Genomic DNA, 11,534 nt, shown 5'->3' with positions numbered 1-11,534 from the left:
TCGCCTCGGCCTCCCAAAGTGCTGGGATTACAGGCTGAGCCACCGAGCCCAGCCGATTCTTTTTCATTTAGTCAGAAAACTTGTCTCTTAACTTGATTCCTTAGAAAATGACAAAAACTCACCATACGAACACAAAGAGGAACCTAAGACAATGTCAGTGGCGAATTTCATGATATCCTTGATAGGAGTGAATGGTAATTACAATTAATAATACTATCTAGGATCAGTGATTTGGGAGCAACACATCTAAAAACTTCTGGGGAGATGACATGGAAATATGTTTCTTTTTCATAATGTGAATTCTCTTGCTCTGTGCTCACTTTAGCAGCATACACACTAAGATTGGAATGATACAGAGAAGATTAGTATGGACCCTGTGCAAGGATGACATGAAAATCTGTGAAGCCTTCCATTAAAAAAATAAAAAATAAAAATAAATTCTAGTTCCTACTTCAATGATAAGGTAGAACCTGGATGCCATCATTTTATAATTTTGTGATTTATTTATAAACGTATTTATAATTTTGTAATTAATATATTAACATACTGCAAAATATCACAGAGCTTGATATGTGTTTTTTTTTTTTTTGAGTTGGAGTCTCACTCTGTCGCCCAGACTGGAGTGCAGTGGCCGCTCCCGGCCACTGAAGCCTCGACCTGCTGGGCTCTGGTGATCCTTCCACCGCAGCCTTCCAAGTAGCTGGAATTACAGGTGCGCGCTACCACACCCGGCTAATTTTTTGCTTTATTGTAGAGATGAGGTCTCACCAAGTTGCCCAGGCGGGTCTCGAACCGCGGGCTCAGGCAATCCACTCACCTCAGCCTCCCAAGGCACAGGATTACAGGCTGAGCCACTGAGCCCGGCTGATACACTTTTCTACATGTATATACTTGAACAGCTTCTGGCAGATCACGATACAGACCATTCCCATCACTCCAGGATCCCACCTATCTCTTCTGTTAACAACCATACCCAGAGGTGGTCACAATTTTGACTTCTGCCATCATAAGTTAATTCTGCCTGTTCTTGAACTTTACATACTTGAAGTCATATACCATGTACTCTTTTGAGGCTGGCTTCTTTTGCTAAACACAATGTCTGTGGGATCATAATTTAATCTTAAGTCAAACTTAGTGGTCACTAATCAATAATAGCATCCCAAAGAAATTGAGATGGAGTTCTGACAATGTAGTAAGAACACCAAAGAGAGCACTCACTTCATGGTTGATGATTCCAGACATGCACTGATTCAGACCCAGTTTATTGAACTCATTAAGTCCACAGGCCAGCACTTTGCCTGACTGGGTCAACAGAAACGTCCCATCACAGCCACATTGAACTGCAACAATAATCAAGGCCTTGGGAACATCCACCTGCAAGAAAAACATAAACCAGAAAAAGAAATCCCAAATATATACTCTAGTTTCTCTTCAGATTGTATAATTTTTTTGCCTTTTACTAAATAAATAACTTGCATTAGAAAAAAAGTCCTCCAGTTTTTTCAAAAGTGACATGCTGGGCCAGGCTTGATGGCTCAGCCTGTAATCCCAGTACTTTGGGAGGCTGAGGTGAGTGGATTGCCTGAGCCTGTAGGTTTGAGACCCACCCGGGCAACTTGGTCAGACCTCATTTCTACAATTAAAAAAAAAAAAAGGTCGAACTCGGTGGCTCAGCCTGTAATCCCGTGCTTTGGGAGGCCGAGATGAGTGAATTGCCTGAGCCCGTGGGTTCGAGACCTGCCTGGGCAACTTGGCAAGACCTCATCTCTACAATAAATCAAACAAATTAGCTAGGTGTGGTTGTGCGCGCCTGTAGTTCCAGCTACTTGGAAGGCTGATGCAGAAGGACAGCTGGAGCCCAGCAGGTCAAGGCTGCAGTGGCTGGGAGCGGTCATTGCACTCCAGTCTGGGCGACTGAGTAAGAAGACTCCAACTCAAAAAAAAAAATTAGCTGGGTGTGGTAGCACACGCCTGTAGTTCCGGCTACTTGGAAGGCTGAGGTAGAAGGATCGCCGGAGCCCAGCAGGTTGAGGCTGCGGTGGCCAGGAGTGTGCCACTGCACTCCAGTCTGGGCAGCAGAGTGAGACTCCAACTCAGAAAAAAAAAAAAAAACCTGACATGCTGCATTTAGCAGAAACTATAGGAAAGTAAGGCTTGCTCTATTCTCTTCAGATCTGCTTTGGCTTTGAGGCTACTATTTTCAAGTTTTACAAAATAAAGAAAAAGGTGGCCATTCCAGGTCAACAAACAGACAGCCCCTATCGGTTTGTTTTAGCACTAGGTCCCATTTAGGGAGACTTCTCAGAAAAAACTGGGAAAGGAAAAGTTTCAAGCCATTGCTGCCTTTGTCCTCTGAGATGAAAGGCTGCCTGACAGTTACAGAAGAAACTCAATAGTAGTGTGGGGTCCCAATCTGGTCATTTTATAAGAGGGGTGATAGAGTACTAAGGTAACAGCTAGGACTCCAAATTCTCACATCCTTCCACAACTAACTAGACAAGGCTGGAGGATGGTGGGGGTGATGGATGGGTGGGGCCACGATCGATGTGTACAAAACTGGAAACCTCCACCCTCAGTTTCCACTATAGCCTTTTCAGAAGAGGAACAGCCATTGAGCCACATTGAGGATGGTCCCCACATCCTCAATGTGAAAGAAATTAAATGGTATAGCTGATTTAGTCAGCTTTCCAGTGGGTAAGTCTATGCTCTAGGGTAGGTGTAAGAAACCATATTTTTCATTCAGCTGGTTTTAACTCCTGTGAGCCTCTCAAAGTGCCAGCTTTGGCACCGATGAGAGTTGATATGAGGCTACAGGTATGCCACCATGAAACATATTATGTTTCATACAACATGACCAACTATGTCATCTAGTGTTAAACTGTAGAAATAGGAGAGGAAAATGGCTGTGCTAGGTTAAGAGACTTTATATTGCATTCCAATCCGTTCCCGAGTTTTCCAGTGTATAAGCAGCTATATGTGACTTTTGTGCCACACACACTGATTTTAGCTCTCATTCCTGAGTAAGATGTGACTCCACAGTGTCCACAGTCACTGTACCTACTTTCCTAACTTTTTATGATTTAGTCAGATGACAAGACCACATGGTGCTAAGTCCGGAACCCTAGATTGTCAGTCTCCCACACAGGAAATATTTCAGAAATACCCTGATATGAAGAGTCAAGAAAAGAGGACATATCAACTTGGTGAGACCTCATCTCTACAATAAATCAAAAAATTAGCTGGGTGTGGCAGCATGCCTGAAGTTCCAGCTACTTGGAAGGCTGAGGCGGAAGGATCGCCGGAGCCCAGCAGGTCGAGGCTGCGGTGGCTGGGAGTGGCCACTGCACTCCAGTCTGGGCGACAGAGTGAGACTCCAACTCAAAAAAAAAAAGGAAAAGAGGACATATTATTGGAATCTGTGTGACTTAGATAGGCTTTAGGAAGAAGCTGCTTCTGATTTTACCTTTTGTGGTGTGTAATAATCCTCCTCTGAATCCAAACCCAGCCGTCCTGAAAAACACATAAGAATGAAAATCATTGTAATGAGGGTCTCCTTCCCAATTAAGATATTCTATTAAGACTCTCTTTGATTAAATCAACACTTCTCATTTAGAGGCTGCATGATGTGCTTAGATGCACACAAGCTTGAAGTCAGGTAGTACACCTGAGAAGAAGTGGACAGAGACCAGGCTACCCCTACCATATTCGCCACAGCCCCAAGAATAGACTTCCTTGTTTCGTGTCAGAACCACCACATGATTATCTCCACAGGAGACCTGCTCCACTGGATTGCTGAAGAAGAAGTTCAGCTGCATGGGTTCAAGCACTTCAGGGCCCACAACCTTGTCCACTCCCATGCAGCCATAATAATCTGATCCAAAGGCATAGAGCTGACCTTCATCTGTCAAAGGAAGGAAAACAGAACCCATCAAAGGACTGACTTACACTATCCAATCAGAAAGCTGGGCAGGGCTGGCAATGAGGACTCCCTAACCAAAGATCTCACATGAAACGATGTGAGAAATCCAAAGGACAGACTGTGCAAGTCTAGACTTATTTCTATTCACAGGGTCACATAAAGTGGTAGCACTATCTTGTTTAAAGGACTTGAAATTTTACTGGGGTCAACTCTATTTTATAGGTTGAAAAAAAGAAGTATTCAGGAATCATAAAGTGAGTAATAACAAGACCAAAATTAACCCTTTGCACTTGGAGACATCTCGCAGATCACCTACCAGCAACTCAACCACACTTTTTTACGAAATAGTACAAAATGAATCACTTTTTTTTTTTCTATTTTTGAGTCGGAGTCTCACTCTGTCACCCAGGCTAGAGTGCAGTGCCATGCTCATGGCCACCTTAGCCTTGACCTGCTGGGCTCTGGTAATCCTTCTGCCTCAGCCTTCCAAGTAGCTGGAACTACAGGCATATGCTACCACACCTGGCTAATTTTTTATTTTTTTTAAATTGTAGAGATGAGGTCTCACCAAGTTGTCCAAGCTGGTCTCGAACCCCTGGCCTCAGGCAATCCTCTTGCCTTGGCTTCCAAAAGTGCTGGGATTACAGGCTTGAGCCACTGCACCCAGCCAAATCACTTCATATTAAATAGTATAGCGTTGGAACCAATTATTTTATTGTAATGATATTTGGCTTATAATGGAATTTTGGAAATTGAGGAACTATTTATGACAAAAAAATCAAAATTTTATGTCTTATTTTTTCTAACGTGGTAACATGTGAAACAGTCACTGACATGCATTGCAGGTTCATTGATACATGTTATATACAACAGTAATTTGTATGAGGTTTTCCACCTGGTATTTTTCTATTTGAGCAGACAATGCAGTCTTGTTTTCTTCCTCCCACATTAATAATATGTAATTTATTGTCCAGTCTGTTGTTTGAAGACAATGTTGAAGGACAAACTTGTGATTCATGAAAACTACTTTTCAACTGATTAAGCATATCTCAGTATAAATTCCATTCATGCAATCTGAATGGAAAACTTCAAGGAAACATACAGCTTTGAAAAATTCGTGCTTGCATAAGTTTGTCCTGTATCATCACCAGCAATCTCTTTGTGTCCCCTGATTCCGATGTCCCCTCAGAGGGGAAATCCAAGTGCAAAGGGTTAAATTTAGGTCTTGATTATAATTCTGTGCTACATGGTTGCAAGTTTATAGGGACACATAACATATTTTCTCCTGATCCACCTCTTCTCTGGTACCTACCTGCCTTCTCCCTGCTCACCATCCCCTAATGCTATATAGCAAATTCATGAATATATTTGTTCAATGTCTTTTGGTTCTTTGAATACTATCTTTTGTTGCAAAACCTCAACAAAAACTGAACTTCATTATGCATAACATCCCACATTAAATGCATTTAGGCACTTTCTGCTGATGGCGTACCTGTCACACAGACAGTGAAGTCATCCCCACAGGATACCTGATGGATAGCTCTGCCTTGCAACTTTTCCACATGCTTTGGCTGTCGATAGGAGGCTTTGTCTCCATGACCCAGCTGACCATGGAGTTTAGTACCCCCCTGCATGTTCTATGAAATAAAGAGATCTGGTAAGGCTTTAATTTTTCATGCCAAAAGCTAATCTTAAATATAACTTCATATGAAGAAAAACACTGGGAAAAAAAAGCTGGAAATTTAGAAATTAGAAAAAAACTGGGTAAGGGATTAAACATTTTAATGGTAGGTAGTATAAAACCCCTGCCAACAGACAAAATAGATTACAAAAGTATCCAGGCTGAAATCTTACCTTTGTCCTTCAAGTCTAAGGTGACCTACAGATTTAATTGTGGGTGATGGTAAAAAAAACCTCTTTAATGAGTCTAATCTGATTGCTTTCTATAGGAGTACAGCCTCTTGGAAATTTGTACTAGAAGTTTTATAAATTTTGGTCACAGTATCCCTGAAACATGGAACAGTTATAAAGAATCTGGCAAAATCAAAGAGGCTGCTATATAGCACCCAGATAGTTCTCAATGATTTTTCAACAGTTTTACACAGATAAACAATTCCTTCCACTCAATGATTCAACACGTCCTTATGTAAATGGTTTGTTTTTTTTTTTTCTTTTGAGACAGGGTCTTGAACTCCTGGCCTCAAGTGATCTTCTCGCCTCAGCCTCCCAAAGTGCTAGGATTACAGGTTAGCCACCACACCCAGTCTTTATGTAAAAAAAAAAATTTTTTTTGAGTTGGAGTCTCACTCCATCGCCCGGGCTGGAGTGCAGTGGCATGCTCATGGCCACCCCAGCATTAACCTGCTGGGCTCCGGCGATCCTTCTACCTCAGCCTTCCAAGTAGCCGGAACTACAGGTGTGTGCTACCATGCCCGGCTAATTTTTGATTTATTGTAGAGACGAGGTCTCGCCAAGTTGCCCGGGCTGGTCTCGAACCCACGGGCTCAGGCAGTCCACTAGCCTTGGCCTCCCAAAGTGCTGGGATTACAGGCTGAGCCACTGAGCCCTGCCTGTAAATGTTTTTTAAGACACTTACTTCATTCCACTTCTGGCAGTTCCCCAGGGAGAGTTTTATGAAATAACTGCAAGTCAAAACTATTACAAAGGCCAAATCCTTCTTTCTTTCTTTCTTTTTTTTAAGAGATAGGGTCTTGCTTTGTTGCCCAGGCTGGTCTCAAACTCCTGGGCTCAAGCAATCCTCCCATCTCAGCCTCCCAAAGTGCTGGGAATATAGGCATGACCCACTGTGCTGGGCCCATTCTTTCTTTCAATCAATCAATAGTTAAGTGTTCACTCTCTTACACACTGGGATAAAGCAGTAAATAAGATATATATAGTCCTTGTCTTCACAAATAAGGTAACTGAAACCTCTGGAAAGATGAACTCCCTCAAAGAGAGGAACCAAGGACCTAAGACAAGGTCAAGTAAAGAAAAAGTACCTGAAGTGAGTCTGAGAGGCACAGCCAAAGAGACGAGTGGAAAGCCAAAAGAACATGGCTATTGTAGAAGTCAAGCGAAAGACAAAGCTTCAAGAAGGGAGTGGTCACTAACACTAAATGCTGCTGAGAGGTCGACTAGGTAAACACATCTGTTTAGGCTGGGTACGGTAGCTCATGCCTGTAATCCTAACACTTTGGAAGGCCAAGGCAGGAGGACCACTTGAGCCCAGGAGTTCAAGTCTGGGCTAGGTAACATAGCGAGACCTATCGCTACAAGAAAAATAAAAAATAAAAAAATTTAGTCCAGTGGGGTGGTGCGCATCTATAGTCCCAGCTACTTGGGTAGCTGAGGTAAAAGGATCGCCTGAGCCCGGGAGGTTGAGGTTGTGGTAAGCCATGATGATGCCACCACATTCCAGTCTGGGTGACAGAGTGAGACCCAAACTCAAAAGAAAAAAAAAATCTGTTTTATTTTAGCAATTTATAGGTCTTCTTGTTAAGACCAGTTTCAGCTGTGTGGCAGAGATAGAAACTGCATTGTGAGTGAGGAGGGAGACTGGGAAAAAGACAGTAAAACCAAAACAATCTGTTGAGAGGGGGAAATTCAGAGAGCAACAAAGGGAAATTCTATACAAAATATACCTAGCCATCTACAATCACTGGGGCAGGTCTCAGAGGTTTCCTGACAGGGTATAGCACCTCATTTGTTTACAAGGCTATTTTACACATACTGGTTCCTCTGAACCTCATGGGAACAGAATAATTGAGTGACTTGTTTGAAATTATCTCGCTATAGATGGAAAGTCAAGTCTCCTAAGTCTTCTTTCTCTCCTTCTTTCTTTCAAAAATCTTTATACGTGATCTAATTATGTACCAGGCACTGGGGATACATCAGTGACCTAACCAGACGAAATCCTGTTCCCATAAGAGCTTCCATTCCCTTACCCCATGCTGCTGCTCCTTGAACACAGGTTCAGCTAACAAAATGCTTAGACACCCTGGGCCCAGGAAACATCCAGGCTGCACTGTTACAAAGGGCTTGACTTTCACTTACCACCCAGGTGTACAGCTCCTTCTCCACTGTGACCACAGCAAAGTGGGTATTTCCTGCACACACCTGACGAGCACTACAGCCACTCTTGATGACATCCAGTTTCTGGGGGGTGGATTTTCCACCACCCCAAACATAGACTTCACTGGTTCGTGATGTTACCACAGCAATTGGTGCTTCAGATACAGTGCTTGACCTGTCAACAACCCCCAGAACAAAGGCACATTTAATGTGAAAACAATATCAAAGAGAAATGCTTTCAGTTTGTTCCCTGAGAACTGCCAATTGTGGTATGAGACAGTATGTTCTTTCTCGACAGCTTATTTCAACCCTCTATCATAGCAGGCTTTTTAATTCCTGCCTCAGGACTTCATCACAGCTCGGCCAGACCAGATTCCGTCTGATCCATAACACCTACGTTTTTGACATTCATCATGGGAATGATGGCCACTTCAGTGTGAGGGCGAAATTATGGCTTTCTTCTTCTTAGAAATGACTACCTGACATTTAAGCAGATGCTGGCTCCTGGAAGGATGCCAAAGGCTCCTGAGATCAAATAATGCATTAGCCCAAGAGAGATCCCTGGTGGTAATTTAGGATATATTAGTTTTAACAAGTCTCCTAGCATTACCTTGGTCTCTTTGTAGGTGCATTAAGCAGAGTGACTTTTTCCTCCATTTCTCTACCAAAAGAAAAGACACATGAGTGAAATAACAGGGTTCTATACTGCAAAGATGTCTCTTTAACATATTTCACAGATTGAATCCTCTTATAAACTGTATGCATCCTACAACGTTACAATACTTTTAGGAAAGTATCTGAATACGACCCAAACAGTTACATAGGCCTGGTGTGAGACAATTCATTAAATATTAGAGGGCCAGCAGCTTGGGGTCACTTGCCTTCTATCTTTGAGAGATGGTCCAGGTTGGAAGAGAGATGCTCCAGGACCTCTAATAGAAGCATTTAAGTACCTGATGGACAGATCCCGCTAGTCTATCCACTCACTCCCAAAACTCCACATCTCCAAATCTGAGCTCATTATCTTCTTCCCAAGTTGACTTTTTTTCCTGACTCCCCTACAGCAATCTCTCTCTCCATTCCTCCTAATCAACTGAGTTTAAAACCTGACATCTCTGACTCATTTCTCTCCCTTTCTTCAATATTCAAGTTCTACAGATTCTACCTATACAGATGACTTTTTACACTTACCTCTTCCTTTCGGTCTCAGCACCTTAGTTCTGGGCAGTTCCACCTCCCACCTCTACTATGATAGCACCTCCTAATCAGTCTTACTTAGCTGCAGTTCTAAGTAAGATTTTTTTACTACACTAATTTAACACAAATACTAACATTGCTGAATAACTCTTCCTTAGGTATGCCTCTCATCACATGAAACATCCAACACTTCTCCTTAAATTAAACACAAATTCCTTGGCCTGGCATGCAAGATTCCCTACCCATCTTTCCAGCCTTCCTTCCCTCAATTACCCGCCATGTTCTAGAGCAGGGTTGTTATTCTACCTAAATCATCTATAGCTGAACCACTTGGGCAGTGCTCAGGCACCAGTATTTGTTAAAAGCTCCTGAAATTTTGCACTGATGGTCCCAGGTCTAGAACCACTCATCTAGTCAAGTAGTATTTTGTGTTTCCTGAATATTTCCTACAACTTCCTATATCTGTGCTTTTGCTTATGCTATTTTTTCTGTGTGGAAAACTCTTTGTCTTATATTTTTCCACCAAAGTACAGAGTTCCAAGAAGGTATCACAGGCAAATCTGTAATTATCTCAATAAAAATTTTAATAAAAAATTATCAGTTGAAATATTTCAACAAGAAATTAAAACAGTGAGTATACTGTTGGGAAATAAAAATTTTTAATGTACTTAACTAGCCCAAAAGGGTGACATTGCCTGCATATGCACAGCATATAACTGAAAGGTCACAGTGTTATGCCTAGAGTATCACACATTATTCCAGGCACTAAAAGACTGACTAGAGATCAACTGGAGAAGACTCAGAAAAGATTAATTAAATGACACCACAGAATAAAGGTAATGATCAAACAGCAAATATTATGGAATTAGGTATGTCCTTCATGTATATAAGGGCAAGGCCTAGAACAACTATAGCAAATGTTTGAATATCTGGAGGCTATAAAAACAAAAGCTGGTAGGGAGTAAGGAGGGTAGTAAAGAAAAAATGGTTTCAGAGAATGAAATACAGACTAAGAAATTTAAGAAAGCTAAAGAATATCTCTTCTTTTAAGTTAAGGCTTGAAGCCTCCCACAGAAAGTGAGGCACAAAGGATGTCCTCCAATCTCTAGAGAACCCCTAGCACAGAATAAAACAGGAAATAACCTGTCCAGAGGCAACACAGCATGACTTCAAGAAATGGGCAAAATATATCCTCCTACTCAACCTACCACGTGAACAAATGTGCTAAAACCCAAGGCCCAGTCCAATCCACAGTACTATTCAACAACTGTTCAGCATCTTGTTCCAGGCCCTGGGCTGAACACGTTTAATGCATTACCTTTAATCCTCACCGTGACTCACTTTAGAGAAGAGAAAGCTAAGAAACAGAGACGTTAAATAACTTGACAATGACAGAACTCAGATACAAACTCAAGGCTGTTTAAGTCCAGACACTCCATTCTCTTAATTACTATACTCTAATGCCTCAACTCTGGATTTCAAACCCACAAATGGGGAAGTGGAGGGCCCTTGGGTCATATCACTATAGATCTGGAACAAAACAGCACGTCTAAGGAGATGAAAGTCAGTTACTCTCAAGCAATGAAAGTAGAGAAGTTGGTAGAAAACAGCACTAAACTGGCCAAGTCAGGAAACATCATCCTTCCTTGTGGTACTCTGATCAGGACTCTAACATTGTCAGCCACCACAGGAAAAACAATTGATCGACTTCTTCATACTTTACCTCCTGCATTTCTTCAGAAGGGGGCGATCCAAAAGTTCATCTGCAGTGGGTCTCTGCTCAGGATCCTAAAAAGTAAAAATAGGGTTAGTTTTCCCTTAAAGAGAATGGACCATATGGGATCTAGAGAGGTATCCTACTCCCTAATTAGAAGGCTAATTAGTCAAAGACCATTTTATATTATGCTTTTGTTTCAAAAATCTTAATTATGTCATAACCTACGTTTCATGCTTCTCACCTTAGTATCATTATCACTTGTACATGAGGATGTTTACAATGCACCTTCCTTACTTGTTCAATTCAGAGTGGCTCTCAAACCTCAATATACACGGCACATAAGAATCACCTGAGGTCGTTGTTACAGATAAAGATTTCTGGGTTTTATCCATAGAGATTCCGATCCAGGTGACCTCGGGTGAGGCCCAGAAATCTTTTTCCTTAGGAAACTCCCCACTCCCAGAAGATTCTGATGCCAATGATTCAAGCAACATATTTTGAATCATAATAATAGAACCACACAGCAAGGGAACTGTCACATATTAGAAATACATACTGTTTTTGTGCATTAGGAACTCTCAACTATCTTTCACTGCAGTTTTATTTTGTTGTTTTTTTTTTTTTTTTGGG

General features: G+C 41.7%; 1 protein-coding gene across 1 annotated transcript in view; it reads right to left on the bottom strand.

Annotated features, from left to right (window-relative positions):
• Positions 1-11,534, bottom strand: part of NEK9 (NIMA related kinase 9) — a 40,557-nt gene that overhangs the window by 16,687 nt on the left and 12,336 nt on the right. Inside the window, exons 7-13 of the mRNA XM_021715598.1 lie at positions 10,911-10,975; positions 8,601-8,651; positions 7,973-8,165; positions 5,412-5,556; positions 3,701-3,901; positions 3,464-3,510; positions 1,219-1,374 (exon numbers count right to left, since the gene is read on the bottom strand). Coding sequence (XP_021571273.1) covers positions 1,219-1,374; positions 3,464-3,510; positions 3,701-3,901; positions 5,412-5,556; positions 7,973-8,165; positions 8,601-8,651; positions 10,911-10,975 — 858 coding nt within the window. The remainder of the gene's footprint in view (positions 1-1,218; positions 1,375-3,463; positions 3,511-3,700; positions 3,902-5,411; positions 5,557-7,972; positions 8,166-8,600; positions 8,652-10,910; positions 10,976-11,534) is intronic.

This window comes from Carlito syrichta, unplaced genomic scaffold (genome assembly GCF_000164805.1).
Source record: "Carlito syrichta isolate Samal-C Ts95f unplaced genomic scaffold, Tarsius_syrichta-2.0.1 Scaffold307214, whole genome shotgun sequence".
Taxonomy (NCBI): domain Eukaryota; kingdom Metazoa; phylum Chordata; class Mammalia; order Primates; family Tarsiidae; genus Carlito; species Carlito syrichta.
Note: the sequence above shows the minus strand (reverse complement) of the source record. Positions and strands in the feature narration are given on the sequence as shown.